A 21,988-nucleotide genomic window follows, 5' to 3' on the forward strand; every position below is an offset into this window, starting at 1 on the left:
AAAAAAAAAAAAAAAAAAAAAAAAATATATATATATATATATATATATATATAGTTTATTTTTCAGTTAGTGGTGTTTCAACTCCACCTAAATATATGAATTATCATCTGAAGATAATAAATAAAATGCAATAATATATATGGAATAACTTCCTTTCAAGTCTTTTTAATTTTATTTCTATATTTTGTTCACATTCTATTTAATTTTTTTTTGTCATTTTATTATTAGTTTTATTATTTTAAAGGGTCTATCTTTTTATTTTAATTTCAGTTGTAGTTATTTTAGTGCATCAAGTTAAACTAAATTAAAATGATAAATGTAGCATTGGCAACCATTTGAAAATAAGTTTCAGCGGAATTTTATTTCAGTTCACATTTATTTCAAGTAACAAAAATCTAAAGATTAAAAAAAAAATCTAAAATAAGATTTGTGCCAAATATATGCACGCGCATGAATGATATTTCAGACATTTTCAGTAAATAATAACTTGCATTTCAGTCTCTTCATCACACAAGTCTATCATTTCAGTTTTTCAGAAGACATACGATATAGCACATGGCTGAAAAAAAATAAATAAATACTTTTACGATGTCTATATATGACCCTGGAGCACAAAAGCAGTCATAAGTAGCACATGTATATTTGTAGCGATAGCCATACACTGTATGGGTCAAAAGTATAGATTTTTATTTTATGCCAAAAATCATTAGGATATTAAGTAAATATCATGTTCCGTGAAGATATTTAGTAAATTTCCTACTGTAAATATATCAAAACTTAATTTTTGATTAGTAATATGCATTGCTAAGAACTTCATTTGGACAACTTTAAAGGCGATTTTCTCAATATTTCGATTTTTTTTGCACCCTCAAAGATTCCAGATTTTCAAATAGTTGTATCTCGGCCAAATATTGTCCTATCCTAACAAACCATACATCAATGGGAAGCTTGTTTATTCAGATTTCAGATGATGTATAAATCTCGATTTCGAAAAACTGACCCTTATGACTGGTTATGTGGTCCAGGGTCATATATGGTGCTATTTGTCCTTTTGAGAGCTTGACAGATCACTGCAAACTTCCATTTATTGGAATAGAGAATATTTCATTTGTGCTTTACCGAAGAAAGTCAGTCATATGTACATAGGTCTGTGAATCCACATTTACCAAAGTTCACTGTACACCATTTATTGAACATCAGATGACGGTCAGTTTCACAAGAGATCTTACAACACGTTGGAAATTCTCAGGATCTTCCAGCTGTGGTTTTACAGTAGGATTGAATTCAACATTTACATAAACAGATTCAGATTTACATAAACTCTCTGGTCCAAAAGGCTTGTCAGTTCTCCAATGCTATTTACATCTGTACATGAGAACGCAAACAGCGTATACAGGAAAAAAAACAAATCTCATTCAGATCAGAAGTTCACTGTCTCAAAGTTTCAGTTGCATAGGTCTTCAATAAAAACAAAAAGGGTTAAATAATTGAAGCGGTTCAGGAGGTCTAAACCAGGCTAAGCATCCTGACTAGTGAAGAGAGGAAAACCGATCTAAAAACGGATAGAAGTAAACCATGCGCAAATCATCTTTATGCATCGATGTGTGTGTGGTTGCAGTGACCTAGTAAAAAGCAGCCTTTTATCGAACTGTTTTAAACAGTTTAGCTTCCTCGCTGTCAAAATCCGTGCGAGAGAGCGTTGCCTTATTAATACACAAGCGTCAATATGAATTTGTCAGCGATTGTACATATTTCATGAGACCTATTTTTCAAACATTGGTGCTCGTAAGGGCTGAAATCAATATTTCAGAAATGAGATGTTTCATAACTTTGGCTTGTCATGGCGACATGAATTATTAACTTAAGTGTAATGGGACAACGCTGAAAGAGACGACTAAGACACGTGCTGCTAATATGTGTGTGCGGAACAAGACGGGCCCTATTTTGGTGGATTCCCCACCTTATATGCCATATTTAATGAGAAATCTAGTCAAATCGCCACTTACTGTACATATTACAGGATGTGTAAACTGCAACATTAGCAAATATGTTTAAATTTAGGTACTAAAATTACAAAAACTAAATCTGAAATAGAAATAAATTAAAATATGTACATGTATATATAAATACACATACATACATGTATATATTTAAGAAAAAATATATATTTGTATGTGTGATGTATGATTTATAAATATAAATAAACATGACATTTCTTAAATATATACATGTATGTGTGTATTTTAAATATATACAATACACATATATTATATATATGTAATTAAATATGTAATCACAAATAAAATTGGCAAAATCTTAAAATAAAATGAATAAAAAAGAAACTAAAATCAAATAAAAGCTGAAAACATAAAAATGAAAAATGTAATTAATTGATATTTATTTATTTATTTAAATTAAAATAAATCATGTGGTGAAATCATTTGATAAATAATCAGATACTGTTGATTAAATCAATCAAGCAGATTGTAAGAAAGCCATGTGTCTGTCATCTTTTTCACATCGTGAGACGATAAAAACTGGTGGCCTGATCACCATGTTAATCCTGGGTATAAAAGTCTGAGAGCACATTGAAAATCTGAAAGGTAAAAGATTTAGATAATGATGACGTTTGTATTTTACAACGTAAGCACTGTGTGTGTGGCTGGACGTAAAATGAACGCGAGTGACTTACATAAGACTCTCTGCTCCTCTAAAACACTGACATACTGGTTTTTGGCAGGTCCATATAAAATTCTCTTTGTCCAGATTGTGCTCATTGGCTCCTTTCAGCACTTATTTCTTTTGAAAGCTCACGATGTGATATCACATCCTCCCTCATTATTCCCATTTCCTCTTTAGTGCATTGCTTCCAATTCTTCTGTGTTTTCCTCCTCGGCCCGCTGTGTCTCATTCAAATCAGTTTTTTCGTCCTCTTTTCTCGTTTCTGTCTCACTCTCGTCTTCTGTCTTGTTCATTTCCTCTTCCAGATGTTCTTCTTTTAAACGCTCACCCTGATGTTTTTCCTGATCCTCTTTTTCTTTTGCTCGTTCCCTGAAAATATCAAGCAACCTGTCGAACTTGGGTCCCCACTCCTCAAATCTGTGTTTCTCTCCCTCTGTATCTTTTTCGACCTCACTTTCGAGCGAGCTGAGAGACGTGGCCTGTGAGCCGCCCCCTTCCAATCCGTACGTCTGCAGCGAGTCGTATGGTGGCTGCATGGGGTCAAAGGTCACCAGGGCTAGACGGTGCTGCAGGAAATCGCCCATTTGCTTTGTCAACGAATCTGCACCTGCCTTTTCAGAGTTCGCTTGGCCAAACTTCCCATTCCCCAAGCCCCACCCTCTTTCATATAACCCCGCCCCTCCAGGGAGGGGCATCACTAGTTGTGGCACATAGTTCTGCCCACCCACCCCGTACAAGCCCATTAGTCCAGCAGCTTCTGGGTAAAGAAGTGTTGTCCCGGTCAAAGGTATCCCTCCACCAGCCCTCAGCAAAGTACCTTCCATTGTTCTGAATGACATCTCCGTCGTGCCCAGGCTGGTGGAGCTCTGGCTGGTGCTGATGAGCAGAGCGTCCCCGTTCTTGTCCAAAGCCGAGGCAGGGGTGGAGTCATCTGTGGTGATGGTGGAAATGGAGGCCCGTGTGGTCAAGCAGTGAGGGGACGCCTCGGGTTTATGGCTCACAGAAGTGCTGGAGGCCTCGGAGCAGGAACCGCTCTGACTGGAGCCCTTCACGAACAGAACCTGGTCCGAATGCACAGACTGAGAGAGAAAACACAGAAAACATTGAAGAACATGATAAGGCCATTTAATAGCTCAATAGTTTGGGGTTGTTTTTGAAAAAAATCTCTCATGCTTAGCAAGGCAGCATTTATTTGATCAAAAATACAGTAAAATCAGTAATATTGTGAAATATTATTACAATTTCAAAGAACTGTTTTCTATTTGAATATATTTTAAAATGTAATTTATTCCTGTTATGCAAAGCTAAATTTTCAGCATCATTACTCCAGTCTTAAGTGTCACATGATTTTTCAGAAATCATTTTAATATGCTGATTTAATGCTTAAGAAACATTTCTTATTATTATCAATATTGAAAACAATGGTACAGCCTAATATTTATGTGGAAACAGTATTTTTTTGTTGTTTTTTTACATTGTGACATTTTCATTGTCATTTTTTTATCAGGTTTCTATGATAAATAGAAAATAAAATAAAAAAACAGCATTTATTTGATATTTGAAATAGAAATAATTTGTAACATTATAAATGTATTTACTGTCATTTTTAATCAATTTATTGCATCCTTGATAAACAATGCATTAATCTGGGATCTCAGATTTAAAGACATTATACATATTTTAACAACATGAAGATTTAAACATTGATAAGAGAGCAAATATTTTCCTATTCATTTCCTCCACATGAATTAAAAAAAATATATTAAATGAAGACTTTTTCAATAAAGTCCTAAGCCAATCAACCAGCTCTGAGATGTCACAACATTAAAACTACTTATCAAGAAGCAATGTGCATTATGTAAATAAATAAATGTATTGATGTTAAGTGATTTATTATAACTAGAAAACAATAAATTTTATGGCTATTGCAAACTATTTAGATAATACAAATATTATATACATAGTTTGAGATTATAGGAAACTGATTAACTTTTGGCCAGTAATGAGCTCATTTGGTACAAATATTCATTTACATATTTTAGCAACAACAGCCTCTGTGATTTGGTGGAAATTAAGTTGAAATCACACTGATTTGTGGTTTCAAAAGAAGCACATCTCATTGCTAACCAACTTCAGATGTAGTGTTGTCAAAAGTACCGACTACGATATGTAGATGTCATAGTAGGTCTGTATAGATAATTTATAAATTATAATTTAAAGACTATTTGTTTATGGAGGCAATAAATGGGATTTTCATTCCCAGAACCCATGCTGTTGTGCTCTATAGGATTGTAATGTGATAAATAGTTCGTGGCAGGAAGGATACCTGATCCTGGCTGAGTGTGTGGCTCTCAGAGATGATCTCACTTCCTGTCTCACTCTCTTTCGGAAGGCTGTCGGTGGATCCGTCTGCTCTTTTATGTTCTGATCCATCCCTGCTCTTGCCGATAAATACAGAACCGGATTCTAAAGGGCCGCCGGCCTGGCCTTGGCTGCCGGGAAGAACATACTCCAGTTTGGCGAGATCGAGCCTGGAGTTGAACGGGCCGAGTCTGTTTCTTGAAGCTGGAAGTGTCTGGATGCTGTAGCAATACCGTCCATAGAGTGGTGCAGAGACGGGACGACATGGGTTCAAACCCAATCTCTGACTCCAACTGAAGGTTCTGATGCTGTCCAAGTTATCCTGAGAATACCTGTTATAATAAAATAGAAATTAGGAAACTAAAATGTATGAATTAGTTTAATGGTTAAGTATAGAAGCCTATTTCAGCCACGTAAGAAAAAAAAAAGATTATAAGTTGAAAATATGACATGAAAATTTGTACTTAGAATGTAATAATTTTTATATTTTCCTCAGAATGATTACATAGTATGTCAAAATCTTTACTTAGTATATCATAATTGCTCAAAATTGTGTCTTAGTGTCTGATATTTTTGACTTATGTTATTACTTTTTGTCATAATGTTCACTTCTATCTCATAATAATGACTTTATGCTGATTTGGTGCTTAAGTAACATGTATTATTATTAGGGATGCACCAATACTGGTATCGGTCCCGATACTGAGCTCCTGTACTCCTACTCGTACTCGTTAAAATGTCCCGATACCAAACGCCGATACCACACAGCATGTGATAAGTGCCATATTCAGACAAAGAAATACAGACAACAGAACAACAGACAGCAGAATGGAGTTATTAGAGATTAAGGATGTCTACGAAGTATATGCATGCAATGAAATTAATGTTAAACATTCAGGATTGACGCCTGTATAGCTGATGTGTGCGAGCTGATGGGCTAAGTAAAGCACGCTGAGTGGATTGAGCGTGCGGCGGCACAGATGCTCGACCTCGTCGAGTGAATATCCCTTTCTCACAGACATCACTGGATAGTTTGTAGTTCGGTCGGATATGTCAAAAACAAGTAAGTAAAACAATACATGAGTTACTTAACGGTAGGGAGGAAGGGAGGGAGAGAGAGAGAGCGTGCGCGCACTTCTGTTGTGTGATCTTTATTGATGTTCGCTCACTTGGCACACGCATCATTTGGCTTAAAACTAAATCGTAAATATAAGACAATTTATAGGGGTATTCACTATAAACCATTTATTTTCAACCTTAAGCATACACGACATTCTGGCAAAAGTGAAACTAACAGCTTATGCGCTATGTTCTGTATTTGTCCCTCTCATTCTGCAGCAGTACAAATACGTGTTTTGCTTGCTTCGTGATTGATTATGCATTATATGAGTGGCTTTGGAATATAAATTTCAGCACGTTTCAGATGAGAAAAAAAACTACTTTTATTTCTGAAAATATCACAGTTAGGAGATTTATAACCAGTGGTTCCCTGCATTATTACAGCAAAACTCGTAATTACATTACTGAGCCGCTGCAAGGGAGCAGCTCTAATGCTATTAAATTAAAGATGATGTACCATAGAGCAAAAAAATGAACAGTGAAAGTAACAAAAACTTGTAAAATACATTTTAATGGCCATAATTAAGTGTGAAAATAGCCGAAGATATTATACAGTCAAATCAAAATAAAGTAAACTGTGACATATTATAACCAAAAATTATTCATACAGTGGACTACCAGTAAAATTGATATAAATTTGGGACAAAAAATTATTCAGACTGAGTCTGGAAAAAAAAAACTGAAGTTCAGGTTTGCATGAACCTGGTTTACAGCATGCCCAGGAGACTACAGGCTGTCATTAAGGCTAAGGGTGGCCCGACAGAGTATTGATAGTTGTGTAAATATTGTCATACTAACAACTGTCTGAATCATTTTTGGTTGATTGTAATCCACTATGTACCTTTCTATCAAAATTATCTGACATTATCAAGCTGATTTTGTTCAGACACAGTTACTTTATGAGTTCTTGTCATATGTTATTACCATTTTCTAATCTATAGCGAATAAACCGTGATAATGTGAGAAATTTTAAAGGTGTTTGAATAAATTTTGGTTTGACTGTATTTATTTGATAAATGAAGTTAACCAATTAACATTATACATACTCTTTTGGTTTCTGTACCCAATATTTAAAAAATGTACAAATGCAATGAAAATATCAGTATGTGAAGTGACATTCAGCCAAGTATGGTGACCCATGCTTGGAATTCGTGCTCTGCATTTAACCCATCCAACCCATCCACAGCAGTGAACACACACACACACACACCGTGAACACACACCCGGAGGAGTGGGCAGCCATTTATGCTGCAGCGACTGGGGAGCAGTTGGGGGTTCGGTGCCTTGCTCAAGGGCACCTCAGTCGTGGTATTGAGGGTGGAGAGAGCGCTGGACATTCACTCCCCCCACCTACAATTCCTGCCGGCTCGAGACTCGAACCTGCAACCTTTGGATTACGAGTCCGACTCTCTAACCATTAGGCCACGACTTCCCCAGTATCGGTACTCGGTATCGGCAAGTACCAAAAATAAAAGTATCGGCATCGGGCGAGTACTGGAAAAAGTGGTATCGGTGCATCCCTAATTATTATCAATGTCGAAAACAACTGTGCTGCTTAATATTTTTTGTAGAAATTGTGATATCTCATTATTATGACTTGGATATCTCCAATATCCTGATAACCGTGTATCATTTATCTCATAATCAGTATCTCATAATTTAAACTTTTTCCTCAATTATTACTTAGGACATATTTATCTTAAAATTATGGCTTAGTATCTCATAATTTCATCTTTTTCCTCATTTATTACTTAAGCATGTCATGATTTCAAATTTTACCTCATAATTATGACTTTTTTGTCTCAAAATGTGTAACGTCATAACTATAACTTTTTGTCAAAATTTCAATTTTTTAATCTCAAATTATGTCAACATTATATTACAATTTAGACTTTATCTCATAATTATCTATTTTTTTATGTCAAATATGTCATAATTATGATTTACAATACTTTTTTTGTGGCAAGAAATGGGCTTCCATAGGCCTTTAAAAGGGATAGTTCACCCAAAAATGAAAATGATTGAATCATTTACTCACCCTAAAGTAATTCCAAACCTGTATGAATGTCTTTGTTCTGCTGAACACAAAGGAAGATATTCTGAAGAATGTGGGAAACAGAGCACTTCTGACTTCCATAGTATTTTTTTCCCTACTATGGAAGTCAGTGGTGCCCTAAAACAGCCTGGTTACAAACTTTCTTCAAAATATCTTCCTTTGTGTTCGGCAGAAGAAAGAAATTCATACAGGTTTGGAACTACTTGAGGGTGAGTAAATGATGATAAAACTTGCATTTTTGGGTGAACTGTCCCTTTGAGCTAGTAATCAATTACATAAACATTGTATAAAGCTTCTGTTTAATTATGAAATATGTCACCAAATTTGGGAAAACTACACAGATCTGAGCATTTCATTGGGCTTTTAAAAGAAAACCACATTCCTTGCAACTTTTTCACCAAAACCAGATAAACCAGATATTTCTAAGTTACCAAAAAAGTTAATCAAAAGATTTGTACTCCCAGTGGAAGCTCCCGATGCAACTATTCAAAAACAGTCAGTTGTGTCTTTAAAAATTGTTGCGTGTGAAGTATTTCACCAACCTGCCCAGGAGTATTACAATGACATCAAACAGGAATATGATGGATAGAGGACTAGAACACAGAGTGGGTTTGAACGGCATAAATATTAACTACATGAACTTTGCACTGAAACAGCTGTCAGATTTGCATTGTGAAGGCTCATTAAACCACACACACTCCTGCGTACAGAGCCCTCATTAATCAGATATACATTTAACATCATTTAGTGTGACTGAACATATTCAGAGTAACCAGAGATTCGAGAGGAAGATACACCAGTTTGTGTTTGCGGTGAATGTCAGCTTATATTCAATCTGAATGATTCACATGGGCTATTAATATAATATGGCATTTTCTAAGCCAAATGCCAAGAAATGACATGTGATTTAAAAGATCAGATAGTGCCAGCAATAAATCTGGGAGATTCAAATAATGAAATGAGATGTCTATTTATGTGAACATCAAAATCACTGTAAACACACACTCACATATTCTTGCTGTCCCGAAGCCGCTGTGCCCTGCGCATGCTCTGGGGGGCGCTCTTTAGGGTCGCGATATCGAAAGCGGCCGTGTCCGCCTCGCCGCCTCCCTCGTCATCATACGTGATGATGTTCTCCCTGATCTCATCATCCTCCACAGGAGACTGAGTGTCCCGTTTCTGCCTTCGCAACGATAGCGAGAGCGCCGCCACCACTATCCAACAAAAGAGAGCGAGAGAAAATGACAGGACGTTAATGCCACTTTTCATGAATAGGGTACAAAATGGACAGTTTTCCAGTTAATAATAAGTGAAAGTTGAAGTCGTGACATAATGGTTAGAGAGTCGGACTCGTAACACAAAGGTTGCGAGTTCGAGTCTCAGATCCGGCAGGAATTGTAAGTTTGGGGAGTGAATGTCCAGCTCTCTCTCCACCCTCAATACCACGACTGAGGTGCCCTTGAGCAAGGCGCCAAACCCCCAACTGCTCCCTGGGCGCCGCAGCATAAATGGCTGCCCACTGCTCCGGGTGTGTGTGTGTTCACTGCTGTGTGTGTGTGCACTTAGGATGGGTTAAATGCAGAGAACAAATTCCAAGTATGGGCAACCATACTTGGCCACGTCACGTCACTTTCACTTACTTTCACTTTTTTTCTCCAAGAGTTGCCTAACATTCAGACATTGTTAAAAGTTGTTACACTGACATTTAATGTGTTTAACACAATCTATTTCTCTTGCTAGACTGATTTTATGTTAGATAGCAGTTCATTGGTTTTCCCTATGAAAAATGTGCAATTGGAACAACTCATTCATTTTGATACATAAAAATAAGTTTAAAAAAAAATATTGAAAGATGAAATATTGCTGTCTAGCAAAACACTGTACCACAATGGAAATGATCCAAAAACTAGTTTCTTATTAACTCATTTTAATGTTTAAATTTATATTTAATCAAATTTAAAACTAAAATTAAACTAATCATTATCTTGAATTTTATTCAGTATTGTTCCAAAAAGCATAAACCTTTAACCTTTTAAAGAAAAACTGCAACTAGTGTAACAACTGTCAGTTTTAAAATAGCTCTAATAACAATGAATGAATGAATGAATGAATAAATAAATCAATAAATAACAAAGATGTTTGGAAAAGGTTTTAAAATGGTGGTAAACATTGCTATATGGCAACACTTTACTGCAAAGGAAAATGGTACAAAAACTAGTTTCTTAAAAATAATTCAAAATTACTCAGAAACTCCTTTAACTAAATATTTTTTCTTTATCTAAACTGACAACTAAAATGTAGTGAATCATTATTAAGGTTTTTCAATGTTTCCTAAAAGCTTTTTTTCCCTTCACTGTTCATTTTTATCTGAAAAGAAAAGAAAATACAAATCATAATTGCGTTATTTTTGCAGAATTGCAATTATATCACGGTAAACACTTCCAAAAAACTGTAATAATATAACTATGGTCAATATCTATAAAATTCCCAGTGAGAAAACACATTAGTGCACTTCCAATTTCAGGCAATTTTTCCATTATGATACAGAGTTGCCATATTTTCATAATTTTCTGTAAAGCCAAGTTAGATAAAGTTAACCAGTTAAAAACAACTCATTTAAGATGCAGAAAGGCAGCTTGTGGAGGATTTTAGCAGGCGCCCATGAAAGGGTGACTTTAAAATGTTTAAAAGAAAGAAATGTGGCTTTAAAACAGTATATATTTGTTTACTTAAAAAAAAAAAATACACTTTTATTTGCAGGTGAAACAGTGAGGGGAATTATATGTTGCCACATGGCTACACTGTAAAACCCCAAAGTGTATTTGTAGAAAATGTCTATTCCACCTCTCACTGACTTATTTAGTAAAGTTTGAGTTTTCAGTATCATTTGGGGAACCTTGAGGGTGGCTTGTTCCGCAATCTCAAAATGCCATACGATGCCCTCAGCACTCATCAAATGGTGTTTATTATGAGTGACTTAGTGCAGAAATGAAACCCAAACACGTTCATTAGCAAACCCAACTGACAAAAGGAGGACAAGTAACGAGGCAGGTCGACGGAAAGTTGGAACGACCCCCAAAAAACACACAAATATGGAAGAAAAGCTGCAATTTGAAGACACGCCAGGAGGCAATGGTGGATGAAGACAGGGAGTGATGGACAGATGTAGCAACAACACATCACTAAACCAGCCGGGTATAGAGGCGGAGCAATGGGCGAGCTGCAATCACAACACCTGACGAAACGGACTGAAAAGCAGAACTGACCCAGCAGAGTGGATGCACAGGCCAGGATGGCCAGCATGGCGGCCGAGCTGACGCCCAGCAGCGGAGAGTTTGACGGTGAAGGCAAACATGCCGTCTGCCTCTCCCAATCCGGCACAGACTCTTTAATCTTCTCTTCCGTTTGTTGTTTACGGTCTCCCGCCCACATACCTCCGTTTTGGCACGGACACACCGTAACGGTAATCGTTCCTGTGCTGCTGAGGTCTGATGCACCGTCACGGAGCGTTATGGGTATTTTTAGAGTAGGTAAAGAGGAAGAGCGAGGAAGAGCCTTCAGGGACGACAAGAGCACCAGACTTGCCGTGTTGTCTGGAAACAAAAGAAATTAATTACACAAAAAGGCATCAGTCATGTGACACATTATGAGAAAAAAATAAAGGAACAAGATTTAAGCAAATATATAACTTCAATTACATATAGCGAGAGAGAGACACTTATGTGCTAAGGAAAATATAGACATATTAAATAAGTATAAATGTGACAATATATATATATATTTATTTCCTACTTATATTATATTACAAGTGTGAGGAACATATCATTTTATATAACAACTATATATTAATAATATAATGAATATGTAATAAATATGTATATGTTCTTAATAATATAATAATCATAAACATGTAATATTTAATCAATATAAATTATAATATAACATTTATATAAAATCAATACACACAATAATAATATATACATATTATATAGCTTTTATTTATAATCTAAATAATATAATAACATTATAATTATTATTAATAATATAATACATATAATAAATATATATATGTTCTTTCTAATATAATAATCATAAACGTATAAATGTAATATTTAATAAATATAAATGATAATGAATATAACATTTTTATAACATATCTATACACATACACAATAATAATAATAGTAATATAAACATTTATATAGCTTATATTTATAAATTATAATTGCAAAATAAATGATATATTATACAAATTATGATTATTTTTGTCTATAATATATTATGGAGATATCTTCTTTACTCAAGACTTTCTAATTTCTCTTTTTGTGTTCCACTGCAAAAATAACAGCATATGGGTTTATTCAGACATGAATGATGAATACATTTTAATTTTGGGGTGAGCCATTCCTTAAAGCAAATTAGAAATCAGCAGATTGAAGCGGCGAACAGGACAAATGAGCGAAATGAAAGAACGGATTGCCGGAGCACATGGGAGTTTGCCGTGTTCACCGGAGTAGAATGTGACGAAAAAAGATAAATGGATGAGCATAATGAAGGAGGATTTATGTCTGGGGAAGAAAAGACGGATGGATGACAGGAGAAGCGAGCGCACCTCCCCGCTCTCTGATGGAGAAGTTGAGCGTGTTGCTGGACTCTGTGGAAATGCTGAAGTGGATGGGAGAGTTGGAGCTGCTTTGGTCTTTATCCATCGCTCGAATCACCTGCACCACCTGAAACGCAAATAAACGAAGACTGATACTGTTGAACAGATAAAGGATTAGCAGTCTAACACGACACGTCATGTTTGGGCTGACTCACTGTGCACTGAGTCAGTATCAGTTGCTTATAGAAATCTGCTTTTCTGAAACGCCTTTGGTGAACCCATCTATTTACAGCGCAGCAAGCAGGGTCACCTTTCCCTCAGAAGTGCAGAAAGTATAATAATTGATCGGTCAGCTGATAACTACTGTAAAATAAACCCTCACAGGGTGATCAGAAATGATTCTTTATTTATTATTTATTTTGCATAAACGTCCAGCTGACTGTATGGCTACTTGCCACTTAAATATTCAATCGACATGCAATCATGATGTGAAAGTAAATGATTTTAATATACAACAGCTATTGTAGGAAGTCAGTTGCCTGGAGCAGCGATTAATTATGCAATAATACGTTATTGCAGAATGCTGCTATTGACCAATCAGAAATAACCATCTCAGATTTGTTTATTCCAGAAGAATAGTTTATTATTGAACACTGGTGTCTTTTATTAAATTGCTTAAAGAGACAACATGCATTAGTAAATTTACTGTGGGGTGTTGTTAAGCACACAAACCAATGTGCAATAAATTATAATTATAATTAATAATATTCACAAATACTTAAGAGGTATACTACTGTTTATTTTAATAATTGTATTCCTCTTGTTTTTATTGTCTATTATTTTCTCATCTTTTTATTTAATATTTAATATTTTATTTTATATATTTTATTGAATTGTTATAAATATATGTTTTTACTTTAATATTTTAATACAGAAAGCTGCCATTGACCAATCAGAATCAAGCATCTCAGTCATTTATATTACTTGGAAGAAGAATTGTTTATTCCAATTTATTCAACACTGTTTTTGTTGTTTTTGTTGTTGTTGTTGTTTTTATCATATAAAGCCAATACCACAAAAGATGACATGCATTATTAATTTTAATGTGGTTAATAAGTGTTGCTAGGCACACAACCCAAATAAAACGTCCAATAAATAATAATAATAATTATTATTATTCACAAATACTTTTTTGTTTAATATAAAAGCAATATGACAAGAGACAACATCCATTCGTAATTTTATACAACCCAAAGATAAAACACCAATGTGCAAAAATTTAAATAATAATAATACAAAAAAAAAAAAAATATTCAAACACTTGTGAGGTACTGATGTTTATTTCAACAATGTTTTATGTAATTTATTTTATATTTGTATATATTTTATTTTATTTTATTATATTTTACTTTATTTTTATATACATTTTTCAGCTAAACCAAACACAATCTGCACACAAATTCTGCCTGGTTGTCTTACATTGTTTTAACCCAAAGACAAAAACAAACGAGAAGTATACTGCAGCTTATTTTATTAAATGTATTTATTTGTTTGTTTGTTTTATATTTATTTATATATAAATATATATATATATATATATATATATATATATATATATATATTTTATATTCATTTTATTGGATTTTTGTTTTAGTATTTTTTCCCAACACAAATTGCAGATAATTTCTGTCTGGTTGTCTTCCACAGTTGATGCTTCTTGGCCACAATAATCTTTTAAAGCAGTCCGTGCTTCATTATTCACGGACTCTTTCTTCTGCAGGCTTTAAAGGGTCAGAGATTACCAACCTGTCCAGCAGCACTGGAGTCGCACACGGCCGTGTTGTATTGCTGGTCCAGCTCGGGGGCGTTGTCATTGAGGTCCAGCGTCTCTATGGCAACCGCTACTCTGGTGACTTGGTTCGGGCTGTCTAAGAAGCAGAAAAGAACAGCATGACGGGATATATCTATATATACGTATATATATATATAAAAAAGCATAGGAAGTTAGAAATCAAAAGCTTTTAAGCCGCAAGTAGGTCAGCTAAATTTTACTGACCATGAAACAGAAGTTAACTCCAATCTGTCTCGTTACTGTTCTCCATTCGCGCTTTGTTCTTTTGGGACATAACGTTACATCACGAGCAGAAGTGGCCCGAGCGTCATCTGATGTTCATGACATTACATAAAGCCATAACGGAAGCATACTTATCGCACTCTGAGCGTGTGTCTAATATGAAAGTAATTACTGAATATAAGCTGAACAAATCCACTAAAGACTCAGAGTGACTTCTGAGGATGCAAGATAGTGTTTTACGAGGGCCAACGGGAAGCACAAACAGACGACCTTGAGCTGGGGTGGACCAGACTCAACAGCAATTCCACTTTTCATTCTACATTATAATCCCTTTCTCTTCCACTTCTGTCCGTGCGTGTCTCTGCCATGAGCTTTCATGTCCACGACCGCCACAGAAGTAATTGCCTTCCTGTGGGCCGATTACACGCTGCTACCTGAAATTGTCAGGTGCTCAGAATTGATACGATGTGCCTTTAAGAGTTCTGGTACCTCTCTGTGTGGCGATGACGGTAATGTTATGCCATTGCTCCTGTTCCCGATCCAATTCCACGGTGGTGGTGATGAGGCCATTGTCAGAGGCGATACGGAACAGCGCCTCGGGGTCCGACTCGGGATCAATTGAGTACCTGAGAAGAAATGGACAGGAATAAAAGAAGGAGGGCAGACAGATTATAAGATATAAAGGATCCAGTGCATCAATAAGCCAGTTAAGCAAGTGAAACGGAGCAGGTTAAGTGAAAACAGCCCACAAGCTTCCCCTGGCAGACAGAAACATGATGCAATATGAGTTTTATTTCTTTAGTTATTTTTTTTAACAAATAATGTAAAAACTGTAAAATCAAAATCAAGGTATCTCTATCTTTTTTTTCTCTCGCTCTCTCTCTCTCTGTGTGTGTGTGTATGTTTGTGCGTGTGTGTGTGTGTGTGTGAGTGAGAGTATGCATATGTATATGTAAAAATAACAGTTGTATATGTATATGTAAAAATAACAGTTTTCTATTGTAATATATTTTCAAATGTAATTTATTCCTGTGATGCAAAACAGGAAAAAAAATTAAAATCAATTCAGCATCATTACTCCAGTCTTCAGTGTCACATGATCCTTCAGAAATCATTTTAATATGCTGATTTGCTGCTTGAAAACAGTTGTGCTGCTTAATATATTGACCACTTCATTTTTTTCAGGATTCTTTAAGGAATAAAACATTAAAAAGAACAGCATTTATTCAAAAATCTTTTGTAACAATATATGCTACAGTTCAAAGGTTCGGGGTCAGTATTTTTTCTTTTAATTTATATTTTTATCCAGCAAGGATGTGTTAAAATGCTAAAAGGTGATAGTAAAGACTTTTGTTCGATCAAAATAGAAAACAGTTATTTTAAAGTGTAATAATATTTCACAATATTACTAATATATATTAATACTAATTACTAATATAATATAAACTCCTAAATTAACAAAATACAATTATGTCCTAAATACAATTAAATATTATATTCACTCTTATTATTACACTTTTATTTTTGCATAATTTGACAAAGTTACAGCTTAACTGGAAATAATGCACACTAAAATATTCTGTTTTAAGTTTATTTTTTTGTCATGTTTCATATTTTATCTCAAGCTCTTTACTAGTGCCTTGGTAGTCATCATTTATAAAATTAACAAATATTGACACGGCTCTTTGTTTAGATCTGGTTTTAAAATAATGATTTTTTAATCATTAATTTTCACATTTTTGAAGTTTAAAATTAAAAGTCTGGGTCTGGAACTTGGCTAAATAAAAAAAGTACAAAAAGTAAATAAAAATTAATTTGAAAACAGCACAAATAAATTATGAGGACATGCTAAAATGTTTCCAAAATTAAATTTTCTGTTTTAAATGTGGCCTTCAAAAGTCCCTGGCACATAAAAGTAACCGCAGCTGAAGAAACACTCACACATAGTAGTAGTTGATTAATATGTACTGCCTTTAAATTATGCTGAAATTTTAATTAAAAACATTGCAAGATTGCCGTATTAAAGAAATGAAATCTGAGCATCAACGTTAAAAATAATAATGAAAAATAAATATATTATGGCAATAAGAATTTGGTTGGTAATATGCTTCATTATCATGAAAATGTCACAATGCAAAATAATGTGATAAATAATGGCCTAAAAAAAAGTACTCATTTTCAGTATGCAAAATACTTTTGCATTGATTTTGGAGTGACCAATGTGTTCTTGTGAGATTCACTCATACGTATGTATGACTAGATAAAAGCAAGTTATACTGAGTAAACATGGTAAAAAGGTGAAAAAATGTGTTTACTTGATGTTGTTACTGAGGCCTGTATCCGGGTCCACGGCGGCCACTCTTCCCACCACGCATGCCGGAGGGCAGTTTTCCGATACATCCAGCCGGTACCGTGAGCGGGAGAACTTCGGCGGCTCGTCTGCGTTCAGAACTGTGATGCGCACCATTGCCCGGTCTTTAAACGGACCTTGTCTGAGGAACCGCGAGTCTACGTTTGGGTTTTGCACCTCCACTGCGAGAGAATAGGTGCTTCGCCTCTCGTAGTCCACGGCCTGGTGATCAAGATAAAAAACACTTCATCATGAAACATTACTTTATTGAAACTCTCATACACCAGCATTCATTTTACTGTTTTGGCACCAGGAAGGCACTCTAAAATATTTTTTTAATTTCAGTGAGATGCTTAAACTCCCACGTTCACTGCTTTTTCATCTCTGCACCTCAGTAGATTACAAAAAACCCATATAAAGCATCAAAAAATAGCAATGTGTCTGGGTTTCAGCTCTTCATAACTTAAACGACTGCAGGGCTTGCTCTGCTGGTATTAAGATGGAAGGAAGCCATGGATGTGGTTATATTAACATCCATAACTGCTTCAGAACTGTATTAGGGGTTGTGGATGCACTTCTGACGCTGGACACACGATGAGACTGGAGAACCGTAGGTGTACACAATCAAAGTTTCAGAAGATGCAAACGTTGTAAAATAACAGGACCGTTATTATGAGCCTGTCAAGAAAGTCATGTTGACTTTAAGGGAGGCATCAAGGAAAATGAGAGTGACATGAGCACATACAGTATAACCAACCATATTTACATAATATACAGATAATTTAAAGGTGCAGTAGCGAATGCTTCTGGCTACTGAAGCTCAATTTCATGCATTGGTGATGGCGCAGTGGATAAGACACATGCCTTTGGTGTGAGAGACCCGGGTTCGAATCCACTGTGAGACACCAATGTGTCCCTGAGCAAGACACTTAACCCCTAGTTGCTCCAGAGGCGTGCGACCTCTGACATATATAGCAATTGTAAGTCGCTTTGGATAAAAGCGTCAGCTAAATGAATAAATGTAAATGCATTGCTGCATTCCAAAATGATAGATTGACAGACAGATTTTTTAAATTTGGATAAAATGAAAACTAAATGAATTTCAAATCACATGAGCCAATATTTTATTCACAATACAACAATAATAAAACAAATGTTTAAACTGAGAAATTTTACAATTTTATGCACAAAATGAGCTCATTTCAAATTTGATGCCTGCTACAGGTCTCAAAATACGGGGGCATGTTTACCATGGTGTAGCATCTCCTCTTCTTTTCAAAACAGTTTGAAGACATCTGGGCATCGAGGTTATGAGTTTCTGGAGTTTTGGTGTTGGAATTTAGCCCCATTCTTGCCTGATATAGGTTTCCAGCTGCTGAAGAGTTTGTGGTCGTCTTTGATGTATTTTCCATTTAATAATGTGCCAAATGTTCTCTATAGGTGAAAGATCTGGACTGCAGGCAGGTCAATTCAGCACCCGGACTCCTCTACTACGAAGCCATTTTGTTGCAATAGCTGCAGTATGTGGTTTTGCATTGTCCTGCTGAAACACACATTGTCTGGAGGGGAGCATATGTTGCTCTAAAACCTTTATATATCTTTAAGCATTCATAGTGCCTTCCAAAACATGCAAGCTGCCCATACCGTATGCGCTTATGCACCCCCATACCATCAGAGATGTTGACTTTTAAACTGAACGCTGATACCACGCTAGAAGGTCTCCCTCCTCTTTAGCCCAGAGGACACGGCGTCTGTGATTTCTAATAAAAATGTCAAATTTGGACTCGTCTGACCATAGAACACTTTTCCACTGCATGCTACAGCACGGTACGGTTCAGTACAGCTCACTTTTGCGTGGTTTTCCACTGGGTACAGTACCTGGTACCTGGTATTTTTTAGTGCCACCTCGGCCGAGGTTCCAAGCAAGCCGTACCATTACCAAAACGTGACATGTAAACCCTGCTGATCACTGATTGGCCGGAGAAAATCGTCACTGCCTGCGTCATTTGAACTTTTTTTTTTTTTTTTTTGCATCATTTGAACTTGCGGCGCGAGATACAACAGACCCGCTAGACTTAAATCAGCACAGCCAGCGAAGGATCGAATGCAACTGTTTTGAATGAGCGCACCTTTCTTTTCGTTGTCAGTTGAGGAAGTACAGACTGTCCTCTCGTGATAGCCGAGGAGTGGATCCAGCGAGAGCGTGATGGAGCGATGCAGAATTAAAATGATTTTCAGGAGTCACGGCAGTAGAGGCGGCGCAACTATAACGACACGTGAATAATCCCGCCCACTCTAAAGCGGTAATAAACTGCAGTGGAAATGCAAACCGAGCCGAACTGAGCCGTTCCGTGCCGTTCTGAACCGTGCCGAGCCAAGTCGTACCACGCAGTGGAAAAGCGCCATTTGAAACAGTCCATTTTAAATGAGCCTTGGCCCACAGGACATGACGGCGCTTCTGTACCATGTTCACATATAAACAATTTTGCATAATAGAGCTTTAGTTGGCATCTGCAGATGGCACGGCGGATTGTGTTTACCGACAGTAGTTTCTGGAAGTATTCCTGGGCCCATTTAGTAATGTCAATGACAGAATCATGCCGATGAGTGATGCAGTGTTGTCAGAGGGCCCGAAGACCACGGGCATCCAACAAAGGTCTTCGGCCTTGTCCCTTACTCACAGAGATTTCTCCAGTTTCTCTAAATCTTTTTAAATTTGACGTTGAGGAACGTTGATTTTAATGTATTCCACAGTCTTTTTGGGCACTCTTTCAGAGATTGGAGAGCCTCTGCCCATCTTTACTTCTGAGAGACTCTGCCTCTCTAAGACATCCCTTTTATAGCTAATCATGTTACAGACCTGATGTCAATTAACTTAATTAGCTGCTAGATGTTCTCCCAGCTGAATCTTTTCAAAATGTCTTGCTTTTTCAGCCCTTTGTTGACCCCCGTGCCAACTTTTTTGAGACCTGTAGCAGGCATCAAATTTGAAATGAGCTCATATTGTGCATAAAATTGTCAAATTTATCCATTTAAACATGTGTTATGTTATCTATGTTCTATTGTGAATAAAATATTGGCTCATGTGATTTGAAAGTCTTTTAGTTTTCATTTTATTCAAATTTAAAAAATGTCTCAACATTTCCAGAATTCATACCCCATCATATACATACAGTTATTGTAAAATAAAATTCATCATATCATGGTATAGGATTTGGGTCACACCTCTCAACCATAACTAAAAGTATAAGTGGACTTGAGGAGAAAAATAAAACGAGTGTATAATCGAGTACTGTAAGGCCTGTAGAAATGGTGTGCAGTGGAGAAGTGGGCATAAGCAGCGCTGAGAGCCACTAACACACATGAAAAGCTCTGTCACTTGAACTACAGCCATGTGTTAATCAACATCTCCATGCGCTTCCTCTCCCTTGTTACTCAGCGGCATTAGTCTCCCCGCGCTCTTCCTCTGTCTAATTTGCTTTTCGTATTCACTCTTTTCTCCTCCTCCCCTCGTGTCTCTGACTCATCTCATTCCTCGCAACCTTCTCTTTCCTGTTTTCTTTTTATGCACGTCTGTCCTTCTTCTGTTTGTTCTGGCTGTGTCTTCAACTAGCACACACACACACACACACCTGTCATTTAAGTATTGAGCTCAGTGGATGGGTAAAGATCTCTCACTCACACACAGGCTCATGCATATCTGTCTTTATAAGCACTTACCAGGGCATAAAATAACTTGCGATTCATTTTACAGTTTGCTTATTTTGATTCATCTAAAAGGTGGAATCTTTTCTTTTTTCAATTAGTTACGTGTGACTTACCGTCACACAAAGTCCTTTTATATGAAATGCACATTTTCAGTCCCTGCGAAGTTTGTATTTAAATAACGGCTGCCTGTGTGTGCTGTGATGAGGTCTCTCCAGGGGCCGCAGGTAAAATTTCTCTTTCCGCTGGTGCTAATATGCATGTTCGCTGGCAGATGTTTGCGCTGCAGATTGTCCTCATTTACATTTGAGTCAATTTAACTCATTTGCGATTCATTCTGCTGGAACTTCTTTCTTTGTTATTGCTTTGCATTTTACTTTGCCCTTTCGCTATTCTGAATAAATACAATGTAAATACAACTAAAGCATTTCACTTTCTGAGGGAAAATATGAGTCATGATTGCCAGTGCATTACCACAATACTGAGGCGCTGTTGGTGGTTCTCAGGCTGTTGCTATGAAGCTTCATAGGCATTTAGAGTGTTTTTGGCATGTTGTTATGGGGTTACTAGGGTAGTTATTTTTAGTGCACTGGCTTGTGGTTGCCAGGGTGTTGCTATGTGGTTGCTAGAATATTCTGAATGCTTGCTAGGCCATTACTAGGTGGTTGCTAGAGTGTTCAGAGTTTTTAATGTGAGGCTATGCAGTTGCTTGAGTGATCTGGGTAGTTGTCAGGGTGTTGCTAGGGTTTTTGTGTAGTTGCTCACTAGCCGCACTGAAAAGAGCCCATGGGATGGAGGGGGCGTAGTCATCATCGTATCTGCGAGTCATCTGTGTCACATCACCTGTAGCGTTTTTTTCCCCCTGTTAGTAAAGGAATGGACCTGCCCTACTCTGCCTCTGATTGGCTTACCTTAATGCTCTTTCCCTCATCCAACCAATCTCACTCATGAAGCCTAACTTTTAGACGCTGCAGGCAACTGTCCATATTTCGGACGGAATGCATTTGTATCTACTGTAAATTATGGTGTTCCAGTTTA

General features: G+C 36.4%; 1 protein-coding gene across 1 annotated transcript in view; it reads right to left on the reverse strand.

Annotated features, from left to right (window-relative positions):
* Positions 1-2,855: 2,855 nt before the first annotated feature.
* The window catches only part of LOC306860937 (cadherin-6-like), a gene marked incomplete at both ends in the record, with an annotated part of 68,643 nt that continues 49,510 nt past the window's right edge, over positions 2,856-21,988 (reverse strand). Inside the window, 8 exons of the mRNA XM_079402965.1 lie at positions 2,856-3,761; positions 5,009-5,375; positions 9,228-9,432; positions 11,485-11,811; positions 12,831-12,948; positions 14,628-14,749; positions 15,385-15,521; positions 17,211-17,467. Of these exons, the coding sequence (XP_079259091.1) occupies positions 2,856-3,761; positions 5,009-5,375; positions 9,228-9,432; positions 11,485-11,811; positions 12,831-12,948; positions 14,628-14,749; positions 15,385-15,521; positions 17,211-17,467 (2,439 nt within the window). The remainder of the gene's footprint in view (positions 3,762-5,008; positions 5,376-9,227; positions 9,433-11,484; positions 11,812-12,830; positions 12,949-14,627; positions 14,750-15,384; positions 15,522-17,210; positions 17,468-21,988) is intronic.

This window comes from Barbus barbus (assembly GCF_936440315.1).
Source record: "Barbus barbus genome assembly, chromosome: 41".
NCBI classification, from domain to species: Eukaryota; Metazoa; Chordata; class Actinopteri; order Cypriniformes; family Cyprinidae; genus Barbus; species Barbus barbus.